Source organism: Trichosurus vulpecula, chromosome 3, assembly GCF_011100635.1.
Source record: "Trichosurus vulpecula isolate mTriVul1 chromosome 3, mTriVul1.pri, whole genome shotgun sequence".
Classification (NCBI taxonomy): domain Eukaryota; kingdom Metazoa; phylum Chordata; class Mammalia; order Diprotodontia; family Phalangeridae; genus Trichosurus; species Trichosurus vulpecula.
This window is the reverse complement of record NC_050575.1, coordinates 106,198,032-106,211,741: the sequence shown is the minus strand read 5'-3', so window position 1 is coordinate 106,211,741 and position 13,710 is coordinate 106,198,032. Positions and strand designations below refer to the sequence as shown.

Genomic DNA, 13,710 nt, shown 5'->3' with positions numbered 1-13,710 from the left:
AATAATATTTGGACATCTCCTTTCACAGGTTGCACTTTGTAAACCTTAAAGTATTATAAAAATTCTAATACTCAAATTACTAAAACAATATCAATATTAATTTTAAATTATTATTATTAAATTATTGTTTAAAATAAAATAATTCTTGTGCTTAGACCAAAGCAGTCCTATTAGAAGAATCTTATGTTTTCTTTAATCCTGGTTTTAGGGTGGAGGTGGGGGTAGGATGTCATCTTTATTCCAGATTCCTTTACGCCTTTTGGTTAAGACTCTGGATACTCAGAGGAATGAATCATTTCAAACTTTAGTTATTAAAGATCACTTGTGTTATGTGATAATTCTGAATTCAGAACGATTGGGGTTCAAATTAATGTTTTAGTTGAATTAATTTTTTAATTGCTTTCAAAATCTACATGTGCTTTTGGCCTATAGGCCAATAGATAAAATATCCTAAAACATGACTGAAGTCTGAATTTGTTTTTAATGTTTTGTTTCTATCTTTTCCTAGAAAATCAAAGAGGAAAATGAAAGGCTATTGAAAGAGTATGGTTTCTGTGTGATGGACAATCACAGAGAGAGGATTGCCAACTTCAAGATTGAGCCTCCAGGTCTTTTCCGGGGCCGTGGCAACCATCCCAAGATGGGAATGTTGAAAAGGCGGATTATGCCTGAAGATATAATTATCAACTGTAGCAAGTGAGCACAGTTGTCTTTGGCTTTCTTCTTAAGTGCCTAAAATAGTAAAGGGGACCGGGCAGAAGGATAAAATGGAAGGCTTACTTTATTTGAAATTGGCCAACATAACAAGAGTCTAATTGAAAATGTGTAAATTACATATAGCTAAATATTTCAGCTATTTGAGGAATGTTTTACTAAGAGTAGGGAATGGGTAAACATGGTAATTTGTGCAAATAAGACAAGCTCACATACATACACATATACGTGTGTGTGTGTATGTATATACATATATATATGTATGTGTATGTACAGATGCATATACATACATATATATATATATTGTACTCTGTGTGTGTGTGTGTGTGTGTGTGTGTGTCTCCCCCTTCGCTTTTTAGGACACAGAAGCCAGCTTCCTAGATTTGGAAAGGAAATTACTATTGATTACTTCTTCATTTAAATGCCTTCTTTCTTGTCTTACTGCCCTCTGTAGAGATGCCAAGGTTCCTCCTCCTCCCCCTGGGCATAAATGGAAAGAAGTTCGACATGATAACAAGGTTACCTGGCTGGTGTCCTGGACTGAGAATATTCAAGGATCCATCAAGTACATTATGCTGAATCCTAGTTCACGAATCAAGGTAACAGAGCACCTGAGAATAGTAATCACCCCAGCCTATGTGTGTGTTTCTGTGCTGGGAGGGAGGCCCAAGTACATGGAAATCTTCCCTTCTTTTTTTGAAAAAAGAATCTCACACACAAAAAAAACTTTTAACAGCCAAAAAAAAATCTCATGGGTGTACTTTAGCACCATCTAAAGGATGGACCCCATTGCAGTGGACACCCCAGGGCATGTAGGTGTTTGATTGTAGTACAATCTTTTAAGAAACCCATAGTTAGAAATCAAATACTCCATTTATCTGACTTTGAGGATGGGAATTATCAAATGAAAAGAAGTTATTTATAGAGTTTCAGAATTAGAAGGAGTATTAGAGATCATCTAGTTCAAATAAATGAGGAAACTAAGGCCCACAAAAGTTAGTATTTATTAAGCACCTGCTATGTGCCAAGCACCATGCTGGACACTGGGAGTACAAATACAAAGAATAAAATAGTCCCTGCTCTCAAAGAGCTTACATCTGAATGTTAAGGGAGCAGTTAAATACCAGATAGTTAGAAATGGATGGGGTTCTTATTTGAAGGAGGTCAGGAAAGTCTTCATGTAGAAGGCAGCTTTATCTACATTTTGGAGGAAGAGAGGGCTTCTCTGAGGTATACAGATAGAGCATGTATATATAGTATATGTGTATGTATATACATATACATATACATATATAAAGAGGGACTACATTCCAGACATGGGAGAAGGATGAGCATGGAGACTCAAGATATAGTGTCCTGTGTGAGGAACACATAGAAGTTCACTTTGGCTGGATCACGAAGTACAGTAATGTCCAGTGAGGCTGAAAAGATAGATTGGCTTAGAGTTACGAAGAGTTTTGTACTCTTAATAGAGGAGTTCATGTTTTATCTTAGAGGCAATAGGGAACCACTGGAGTTAATCGAGTCGGGGGGAACCCGGTCAGATCTGCACCTAAGGAAATTCATTTTAGCAGCTCAGCTGTGTGGAGAATGGAGTTATCTAGCAAAGAGATTATGGTGGCTTTGTAATTAGAAGAAAGAAGTCAGATGTAGCATATATGACGGATGTAGAAATGGCAGAATTTGGCAACTGATTGGATAAATGGAGCAAGAAGAAAGAGGTAGGAGCTGAGGATGATGTCAAAGTTACAAACCTGAGAGACTGGAGGAATGGTGGTACCATTGCCAGAAATAAGGAAGTTTAGAAGAGGGGTGGATTTTAGAGGAAAAGTTAATTAGATTCATTTTTAAAATGTTGAGTTTGAACTACCTGTAGAACATCCAGTTTTTGTTCAGTAGGCATTTGGCAGTACAGGATTGAAGCCCAGGAGAGAGACTGGGACTGGACATAGATAGATCTGTGAGATAACTGCATAGAGAAAGTAATTAAACACATGAAAGCTAACAAGATCCCCAAGAGAGAGTAGAGAGGGAAAAGAAAATAGGGCCCAAGACAGAACAAATGAGGCGATTTGTTCAATTTCGTTTAGGAAGTAAGTTGCTAAGCCAAGACTAGAAGCCAGTATTTTGATTTCCAATCTAATTTTTTTCCCCACTAAACCACACTGCCTCCATGCTTTGTACTCAAAGAAAAGAGAGTATAAATTGTAGCTCACATTCAGGAAGCTGTTGTGCATGTACCTTCTCCCATGGTCTCTGAGAGTTTGAATGGGTTGAGCTGAAAGCAAAAAGGGCATCGTAGAAGAATAACTGATGTTTGTCACCCAGACAAGCCGAAGGACTTTGGAAGAGCACGGGTCTCCTTTACTTCTCAGACCTTCTGTTTAAGCTCCAAGTATAAACTCCGAGTATAAACATGCGAAATATCCTGTAAAAAACATGGGCAAATGTCTTCATTATAGAATGAGATGGTTGCATAAATAGTGCTAGAGAAAAAGAATCTTTTCATTATAACCTGATCTGTTAGGCATTACCAGAAGAATTTGGAAATATTTTTGTTAGAGTAGACATTGGAAAAGAGAAGTTTAAGCATCCACAAGAGAAAAGCAAACTGGATGAAAAATACATTGCCCGCTGTATAGTCTGCAGTTAGACAGGTAGTCTGTTGGGTTAGCCCATCAGTATTTTGAACAGCAATTGCAAATGGTTGGGGGAGAATTCTTAGCCAAACAAAGAATAGAGATGATCACAAAAGATAAAATAGATAATTTGATTACATGGAACTGAAAAGCTTCTGCGTGAACAGAATCTATACAGCGAGGAGAAGAAGGGAACTCTTTGGGTATCACCTATTTAGTAAGGATCTGAAATCTAAGTAAGATATGCAGAGAATTAACACAAATACATAAGATCAAGCCATTCCCCAGTGGATAAATGGTCAAAGTATATAAACAAAGACAAGAAGAATTTGTTGTTGGTTAGTCATTTTTCAGTCATGTCCAACTCTTCATGACCCCCTTTGGGATTTTCTTGGCAAAGATACTGGAGTGTTTTTACCATTTCCTTCTCCAGGTCATTTTACAGATGAGGAAACTAAGGCAAACGGGATTAAGTGACTTGCCCAGGGTCACACAGCTTAGTAATTGTCTGAGGCTGGATTTGAGCTCAGGTCTTCCTAACCAGACCTCGCACTCTATCCACTGCACCACAATAATTAATAACCATATGAAAGGCTGCACCAAATTACTAGTAATAATAAGAGAAATGAAACCAAAACAACTCTGAAGTTTCATCCCACAATTAGAAATTCGGCAAAATGACAAAAGATGGAAATAGTCAATGTTGGGGGGAGGCTGGAGGAAGATGGGGACACTAATATACTTTTAGCAGAACTGTAAATTGGCCCAACCCTTCTGGAAAGCAAGTGAGAATTAGTGCTCTTAAAAAGTGCTTTTAATTAAAATTAAATTAATTAAAAATTAATACTTTAAAAATATTTAAAATGTCATACTTTTTTGACCTAGATATCCCACTTGCTAGTCATATTAACCCAACAAGAAAAGTCCCTCATGGGCCAATATATCCATAGTGGCACTTTTTGTGGTAATAATGTATTAGAAACAAAGTAGATATCCATCAATTAAGAATTGGCTAAACAAGTTCCCTTCATCATAAAGAATGATAAATCTGAATGATTCAGAGAAGGATTGAGGGAACACTTTTATGAACCGATATAGAAAGAAGTAAGCAGAACTAAAAAACAATGTACGCAATGACTATAATGTAAATATAACAAAACAAAGAAGGAAGAAAGAATATCCCCAACTTGGAGACAAGACAAACAATAAGTGACACCCCCTCCAAGTGCTTCTGGTGGATTCCTATGCTGGGGAGACTGAATGAGGAACAGAAAACTAAATGGTGACTTCAAAATTAGGATTTGAGTCAGTGGAGACCTATCATTGAGGAGCCCACTGAACTAAATTCCCTTTAAACCAGGAGTTCTAATTTAGAATCCTTGAACTTTGTTGTTGTTTTTTAAATAACTTTTTATTGATTTTTTTGGTTTGATTTTACATTGTCTAAATTTCCCCTGTATTCCTTCCCCAACTCTTCCCAGATACCCATCCCATTTTACAAAGAACATTTTAATTTTTATTTATTGTTTTACAGAAAGACATTGATAAAATTTAATTTAAAATATAATCATATTCTTCATTTTTTAATGAATAAAAAAGCATTTATTTGGGAAGGGCTGTGCCAAATAAAAGAATTTTTTAAAGAAAAGGGAAAACAGTAAAATCAATCGATACATTGAAAAAAATCTGAAAATATATGCAATGTTCCACATCCATGGACTGCCTACCTCTGCAGAGGAATTGGGTGTGGGGTGTCTTTTCATATCTTCTTTGGAGCCATGCTTGTTCTTTGTAGTTTTGCAGTGTTCACTTTCCATTGTTCTGTGGTTGTTATATCTATTTATATTGTCATAGTCTTTCTGTATATTTTTTTGGTTCTGTTCACTTCACTTTGCGTCAGTTCATGCAAGTCTTTCTATCCTCTGTATTCATCATGTTTATCATTGCTCATTAGCTTTTTAAAAAACATTTTTATCACTGTATTTCAAGACAGTTGGTTTTCCATCATATTCCAAAGTACTAGGCTTCACCAGACTACCAGAGGAGTCAGAAAATCCCTGCTCTAAACTAAAGCCCTCCTTCCTACACTTAACTTTTATCATTCATTTGGCACTTAGCTGGTATAGATGTTTTATTAAAGTGCCCTATCTCCCTGACGAGACTGAGTTCCTTGAGAGCAGGAAGAATGTGTTTGTTTCCTTTGTCTCCAAGCTCTCACCCCAGGCCTTCCACATAGTAAGCACTCAGCCATGTATCAGGAGGAAGAACTGAGAGTCACCTTTCCATCAGCATTTGTACGGATTAGACTTTTTGCTTAAGGCTAAGTGTGTGACTTAAGACTTGGAAAACTGAGAAGAGTCAGGAAGATGATTAAAGGATTAGAAAATGAGAAGGAAAACAATATTCCCTATATAAATTGAACACTTTAGAATAATCAAGGTTGGTCCCAAAGAAGAGAGGAGAAAATGTTCCCTTCTCCCTTCTTCATAGAGGTGGGGGGACCACTGGATGTAGAACATTGAACATACTGTCAGCTCTGGTGAATGTGTTGGCTAATTTTGCCAGACTCCTTTTTTAAAAGCTCTTTTTATCCTTTGTTACAAAGAATGACTCTCTGGGAAGGGGTAAAGGAAGGCAAATATAGGTAATGGAATATTACTGCACCATAAAAAATAATAAATAGGAAGAGTTCAGAGAAGCGTGGGGTAGACAGACTTACATGAACTGATGCAAAGTGAGGTAAGCTAAACCAGGAAGGCAGTATACACAATGACTACAATAGCATGAACAGAAAGAGCAAAAAAGTGAAACTAAGCATAGGATAATTATAATAAGCATGACCTAGGATACAAGAGAAGACAGTGCACCCCTCCCCCTTTTTTTTTTTTGCAGCGGCTTGGGATTGTGAGTATGGAATATAGCCCATATTGTCAGACACAGTTGGTTGCTTCTTTAGTTTTGCTGAAATGCTTTTCTTCTCTCTTTTTTTCAAATAATATTTGTTAACACAGGAGAGTTTTCTAGGGAAGGAAAGAGTGGGGAATGTATTCAGAAATGAAGGTGACATAAAAACAAAAGATAAGAAAAATCAGGTTTAAAATAAAAAATAAATGAAGGCATGAACTTAATAACCTCAAGATTGTAGTACAGAATGCCCGCAAATAAGGAGGCCCTAAAATGATGGGCTCTAGCAAGTGTTTGTGGGAGTTGTGTGTGCTCCTTAACAATCTCATGCTGTCATCTTTGCTTCAGCTTCTTTGCCTTCCTGATTATACTGAATCTGACTTTCATGGAATCTGATTCCTGGCATGGAGCTACTGTAGGGACTCTGGCCCTATGGCACATTTATATAATGCTGTTGACTGTGGAACTGATGAAATGGGAATGTTGAGGTACTTGGTGCCTTTTGTGATAATGGCAGTATTCCACTTAGTGCAGATGGGCACTTTTTCCAAAATATGAGGCAGTTTACAGAGTTAACTCCAGAGATTTGATTGACAGAAAAGGGAGGGCTGGGTTTGACAATCCCTCTATGATAGTCTGAGCTCTCCTCAGTCTGAATATGCCAGTTGCCTTTTAGTTCAATTCTATTCACTTACCAACTCAAAGAATCTTTTTGATTGGAGTCTGAATGTAGCGTAGCCTGAGGCCTTTACTTGGGTATTAACTCCTCAGAACTTGGCCTAAACTTTATTCAGAATCATTTTTTACTCCTCTGGCTCTTGGCAGTAAACTCCTGGGATTGGGTCTTTGCAGGGGGAGAAGGATTGGCAGAAGTACGAGACAGCCCGCAGATTAAAGAAATGTGTAGACAAGATCCGGAACCAATACCGAGAAGACTGGAAGTCCAAGGAAATGAAAGTCCGACAGAGGGCTGTAGCATTATACTTCATTGACAAGGTAAGGGGCATACTGATGTGGAGGCTAGTGAATGAATTTTCCTCTTTTCCTTCTGTTTTTTTTTTAAACTTGCCCTAGGTAAAGGGCAGCTATCAGCCCCATGCCCAAGTCTTTCCATCCAAGATTAGAAAATATAGCCCATATAAAATAATGAGGATGAGTAGAGAATTAGGTAGTTACTATCTCAAAGAAGCCAGTTCTTACTGCAGCATCTTGGGGTGAAAGGTGCAAAGTTATTTTTGTAGTTACCTAATTATTCTGCTGTTTTGTATTCCCATACTGGGTATAGGCATACCCTGCATCAGATAACCCCAATCAAAGTTGTTTTGTAATAGTGTCACAATAATCAAGCCTCATGATAAAGTTGGGAAACTCTGCTTAATACTGTCCATTTATAGCATTTTTCCTATGGAACTAATTGCCCCAATAACATCATTTTGTTTAATATCACGTTTAGATAGGGTTTGCAAGACTGAGCATGGTTGTTTGTTCAGAGCTCAAGTCTTAAAATCCAGCATGGGGCAACATCTTATTCGCAGCTTTATTTTAAAAAGCCAGATTCATTCTGTCCCTTTTTTTTGAAATAACCTATTTTAGTGACAAAAAGCAGTAAGCCAAGTTGTCTGAACTAGGAGAAGTTATGAATCACTCTGTCTCCATTTTTCTACCTCAAAGTATAGCAAGGGTTCTTAACCTGGAGTTACATTTCAGGGATTTGTGAATTTGTTTTGTTTTTATTGATAACTGTCTCTTAGTATAATTGTTTTCCTTGTAATCTTCTGTGTTTTGTGCCTTTAAAAACACAGTTCTGAAAAGAGGTCTGTAGACCTCAACAGACTGCTGAGGGTTGTGAGGGGTGTCCATGACACAAAAAAGGTTAAGACCCCCTGAGGCAGTAGTAATACCCTGCTGAGAGTATTAGAGGATTCTCAGCTAAGGGATGTGTGTGTACAGTGGAGTGGGGAACCTGCAGCCTCAAGACCACATGTGGCACTCTAGATCCTCAAGTACGGCACTTTGACTGAATCCAAATTTCGCAGAACAAACGCCCTTCATAAAAAGATTTGTTCTGTAAAATTTGGACTCAGTCAAAAGGGTGCACTAAAGGACCTAGAAGGCCACATGTGGCCTCGAGAACCACACGTTCCCTGTCCCTGGACTCAGTGGTGGCACATGGGAATTCCTAGTACTACCCAAAGAGGAGTAAAGGCCTTCCCTTTTTAATTTCATGAAATTTTAGTCTAACTTCCATTTTAACTCATATTTTTTCACCTCTCTTCTTTTTCTCGTTCTGCCATCTCTTCTTCTCCCTTTCGTGGCCTCCCCCAACTCCCACTGCCAAATCTACAGCTTGCTCTGAGAGCTGGTAATGAGAAGGAAGAAGGGGAGACAGCTGACACCGTGGGCTGCTGTTCCCTCCGAGTAGAGCACATTAACTTACATCCAGAGATGGATGGCCAAGAATACGTGGTTGAGTTTGATTTCCTAGGGAAGGATTCGATTCGATACTACAACAAGGTTCCTGTTGAGAAGAGGGTAAGCAGCTCTGGTTGGTGTTCATGGCTTCAGAAGGGGGTGGCCCGAAAGGCATAAAGCATCCCTTATTTTGTGTCTTTTAAACATCTTTTTGTCCCTGTTTCCTCATTTGTGTCCCCAAGGATGAGGCAACAAACTCTTAGCACCATTAATGTGCAGCAGAATGTGCTCTGGAGGCTTGTAGTTCAGTGCAGAGCCTTCAAACGTCAATCTCAGACCCTTGTAGACCCCAGCCATCCTTATATTTGCCCTTCAAGGAGCTTCTCCTGATTTCCCTCTCAGAGCCTGACCTGTGGTCATTAGAAAAAGCCGTTTTAGGGCCCCCATTATCTGATTGTGCATCTTGAAGAAGGCTTTCTGATGTGTCTCAGTGGGTGACCCCTCACAGCTGAAGGGGAGTGAGCTTGCCTTTGAACTCTTCCAGGTCAGGACCTAAAGAATATATATGTTAGAGCTTTTCAGTATATCTTGTTTTCCTTTAGGTTTTTAAGAACCTTCAGCTGTTTATGGAGAACAAGCAGCCTGAGGATGATCTTTTTGACAGACTAAATGTAAGTATACTCAATAGTTAAGCTGTATTGTGAGGCCACCGCTAGGGAGCAGCACCTGTGGGTAACTCGGGTCAGCCCACTTAACTCTCATCCCAGCTGGAGGACCCTTTCCTTGTGTGAGCCAGCTAGGAGGGCTCAGAAACTGCCTCAGTGAGCAGCATCAGTGTGGTTCTGCCCCCTTTCTGCAGAGTATCCCTAACTCTCTTTGTCAGTGCAGTCTTTCACAGACAGTCTTAATCCTTTTGCGGACCTGAGCTTGAAATTCTAGACCTGCCTTTAGTTTGTCTAAACCTGAGATGCTTGAGTTTCTAGGCTTTTGTGGAAAAAAGAAGCCACTCCTTTTTCAGCTTTTAGCCTGGCTCTCTGATAGCCACTGCTAGCCCCTAACTTTCCATCCAGCAGGGGTCACTAACATGCCCTCTTCTGCCAGTATTTGGTCTTGTTGGTCCCCGAGTGAGAGTGAAGTTGTATTGATGTATGATAAGATCTAGTGACTTGGAAGTAAGCAAGTGGTATTTCAGGGCCAAGGTTTCAACTGAAATTGTCGATCCTCTTCTAGACCAGTATCCTCAACAAACACCTTCAAGATCTCATGGAGGGCTTGACGGCCAAGGTCTTCCGTACGTATAACGCCTCCATCACGCTACAGCAGCAGCTAAAGGAGCTCACTGCCCGTAAGTGTTCCCTTTCTGAGTAGAATGAGCACAGTGTGGGGTATAGAGTACACTCAGCTCATCGAATCCTAGGCGTGCAGGTGTACATATGTGCAGGGGGTGGTGTGTGTCTGTGTCTGTGTCTATGTCCCCGGCTCCCCATGCTGGGAGAAGCTCACAGACCAATGTCCCCTACACTGGCTTCCAGCATCATTCCCTAAAATGCTAACAAGTGTGTTCAAGCCCAGCTCTGAAAAGGCTTTTATTTCTTATGTATGTTATTACAAAGCTCTCTCTGGTGAAGACATTGTGATATGATGTCCTTTTGAAATTGGAGAGCAAATAGGGTTGTCATGGTTACTGGATGAAGAAGGTGGCAGTGAACCTTTCCCCTGAGGTATATGCTATTTTCCCCTTGCACGTGGTTGTATTTTCCAAAAACTAGCTCCAGAGGGTATTTGCCAATATCCCAAAGCAATTTGGCAGAGCCGAATTACTGCCGAGTTTTCATTACTCTCCATAATATGTAGAGTGGCTTTAATGCTTTGCAGTATATATAAGAGAGTTCAAGAAGTGTGTGCTGTTGGGAGGTCATACGGCGAACAGAGGATAATAGCATGGTTTCAGGACCAGAGTTTCAACAGCTTTTCAAGTGTCGAGGAGGCTTACAGAGTGACATGATATTATTGCCTTCAAAAAAGGTTCACTGGACGCAGCCTGGTTTTCATTTCACATCACTTTTTCTTTTCAAAGCAAGACAGAGTCTTAGGCTTGAATAAAAAATCTGTACTTCCCCCATTGTAACTGAGATTCTTCTCTTGTTTTTCCTGGCCTTTTTCTGGCTCAACTGCAGGTTTTCCACAGATCTTTTAAGGAATGGCTAGATTAATGTATGTCAGTGTGGAATTGATGGGTTTTTATTTGGCTGTAATGAAGGTAAAGGTATAGATAGTGAGTTATCCACCATCTAGATAGAGTATACCCTCTCGAGCCCTTCCGCCTCACCTCCCTCACCTCCATTAAAGCCAACCCAAAATGAGCTGCCATGTGATGTTCCAGGTAGTATTTTGATTTCACATTATCAGGCTTTGTGACCTTGACTCTGAGGAGGGTTGTCTCTTAATCTTTGGAATGAAATAAAAGCCAGTAAAATGAGTGGGATAGAGATAGGCTGGGATCTCAAAATCAAGTTCTCCAACTTATCACAGTATTTGTTCTTTTATAGCGGATGAAAATATCCCAGCAAAGATCCTTTCTTATAACCGTGCCAATAGAGCTGTTGCTATTCTGTGTAACCATCAGAGGGCACCACCAAAGACTTTTGAGAAGTCCATGATGAACCTGCAGACTAAGGTAAACGGCTTCAAACATCTTGTCATAGGTGGCAATGCCCTCTGGAGGCAGGTGGACAATGCTTACAGTCCAACTTAGTACATTTGCAATACAGGATCAAAAAGTTTTGCTGAAATGAAAACTGTCCTAGAAGAAAAGGGCAAATTCTGTTTGAAAATAATCAAAATGCATGACAAGGAGAGGACAGGATTTTTGCCATAGTCTGAAAGGAAATTACATGTTGGACAATGATTCCCTGTTAGGCACTACAGATTTCCCCTTCTGTATGTAGCTGTTGTGAGAAGATAGCATCAGTAGTCTGTTGGGGAAGTGATGTGTTATATTCCTTATAACTTTTGGAGATGAATGGGCACGGAGAAGGAAGGAATGGCTTGCTCCCTGCTGCCTCCTGTACTCCTGGGCAGTAGCCCTCAAGCTAGTGGCTTCTGGGACCACATGGTTGGAGGAAGTAGCTCTCCACCCGCTGCATGGGGCTAGCCTTTCCTGGACCCCCTGGGCAGGTTGGCCTTCCTTTGGAAAAGATCTTAGAGGGATAAGGTTCTTTGGTTTGATATCCACAATCAGTTCTTTGTCCACACCAGGAACAAGGTAAGATTATCATTACTAACAAAATTAATGTTAATCTGGGACACAGGCTTTGTAAAGCCCACTTTGAATACACAACCATGTTATACACTCCTGCTTCAGTTACTTACCGTCCTAGAATATGACAGTTGGAAGAGACCTAGTCTGCCTAGGCCACCTAGTGCAACCTTTCCCCAAAAGAATCCTCAGTATGAGATACCTGGCTCCTGGACCATCAGTGGCCATCCTGCCTCTGCTTGCAGACTTGCAGACAGTCCTTTTCACTTTTGGACAGCTTGAAATACCAGGAAGTTACTTAGAATCGTCATTTGAGGACAATGGGAAAAATTACAATGAAGCATATTGGGGTAGGCTTCACAGAGGAGGCGAGGCCTGAACCAAGCCTTGAACAAAGATAGCAAAAATGGATGCACTGCACACATCAGGGCCAGACTGTGAAAAAGTGATGCTGGTGAAAGCTGGAATGGCAAATTCAAGGACTAGAAAGTGGGCCAGTTTGACTGGAATGCCCCGTGTATAGAGGGGAGGGATAGAAAATAAAAAAGCCTGGAAAAGTAAGTTGGAGCCGGAGTGCCGATGTTTTTAAATGCAGCCTAGAGAGACTGTACTTTGTCATAAAGGCAGTTGGAAACCAATGAAGATTCTTGAGCTAGAGAGTGACCCTGTCAGACCTGGACAAGAGTTACAAATGACTGCCTTTGTGAAGCTGGGAAGGATGGTGGTGCCCTCACAAACCTTGGCGGCTCTGAGGACCCTCCCAGCTCCAAATCCTCTGCTTCCCTAGGCTGCATTGCAGGTGTGGCTTTCTTCCTGCAGCAGTGCTCAATGAGCAGTTGTTCTTAGCCCTCATCTTCCAGCTCTTTCCCTCCTCCCATTTTGCCTTCTCTTAAAGTGGGTGATGACTCCTGTGGTTTGCTGCATTTAGAGCCCCAAGATGATCTCAGCCAGCGGTATGAGGGTTTCTTTTGTGTACTGCCTTCAGTTATTGTAGCTCAGACTCAGCCAACATATATGTTAGGGCAAAAGCCATTGGTAGTAAAATGTATTTGATGACTGCATTTCAAATGTCCTTCACAATACTGGGCTCTGTTTTTATCCTCGAGTATTCTGTGTGTGTCTGGAGGGAGACAATGAGAGGCTTCAGCAAGCTGCCTCCCCAGGCCCCTGAGTGATGCCTTGCTCTGTTCTCTGGAGGTTCCAGCTGGTGGAGAAATCAGCAGGCTATCTAAGGGAATGTGCATTTTCCATTCCATGGCGGTTGATTTATGTTTGATACCATTTTTGTGCTGTTCGCCCAATGCTTGGCTTTAACCTTGCCTGTCAGTTTCCTTCGCAAGCCCTTTCGAACCTTGAATCACTTAAATAACTTGGCATGTCCGTCAGATTATTCTGGGATCATTTTACATTTGCCCTGGCCCCAGCAAAAGGGCACACAAGCGCTTTGAGAACATCAGGCCAAGAGTTCCAAGAGTGAGTTGAAAGTGGCAGCATGTCACTGATGTAGAGATCTGGGTTAATTATAGCCAGAAAAGCTGAGGCCAAGATTTTGTCCTTGACTATTCTGCTTTCCCCACCCCCACCCTCCACCGCCGACCCTTTTTTGCATCTGCCCTCTGCCCCGTTTCTGTCCAGTGCTTTCCCCTGTCCCAGGGTAAGAATAAGGCAGTAATCACTTCGACCACAGTTGTTGAGTCTCTTTGAAAAGCATCTCAGCCCAGGAGACAGAGAGAGGGGAGCAGCATAGTGACCAGACGGGGGGTTGGAGCGGCAGGAGCTGGA

At 40.8% G+C, this 13,710-nt stretch overlaps 1 protein-coding gene across 1 annotated transcript in view; it reads left to right on the top strand.

Annotated features, from left to right (window-relative positions):
• Positions 1 to 13,710, top strand: part of TOP1 (DNA topoisomerase I) — a 118,589-nt gene that overhangs the window by 98,471 nt on the left and 6,408 nt on the right. Inside the window, exons 12-18 of the mRNA XM_036750692.1 lie at positions 509 to 696; positions 1,169 to 1,313; positions 7,110 to 7,253; positions 8,604 to 8,789; positions 9,272 to 9,340; positions 9,900 to 10,014; positions 11,219 to 11,346. Coding sequence (XP_036606587.1) covers positions 509 to 696; positions 1,169 to 1,313; positions 7,110 to 7,253; positions 8,604 to 8,789; positions 9,272 to 9,340; positions 9,900 to 10,014; positions 11,219 to 11,346 — 975 coding nt within the window. The remainder of the gene's footprint in view (positions 1 to 508; positions 697 to 1,168; positions 1,314 to 7,109; positions 7,254 to 8,603; positions 8,790 to 9,271; positions 9,341 to 9,899; positions 10,015 to 11,218; positions 11,347 to 13,710) is intronic.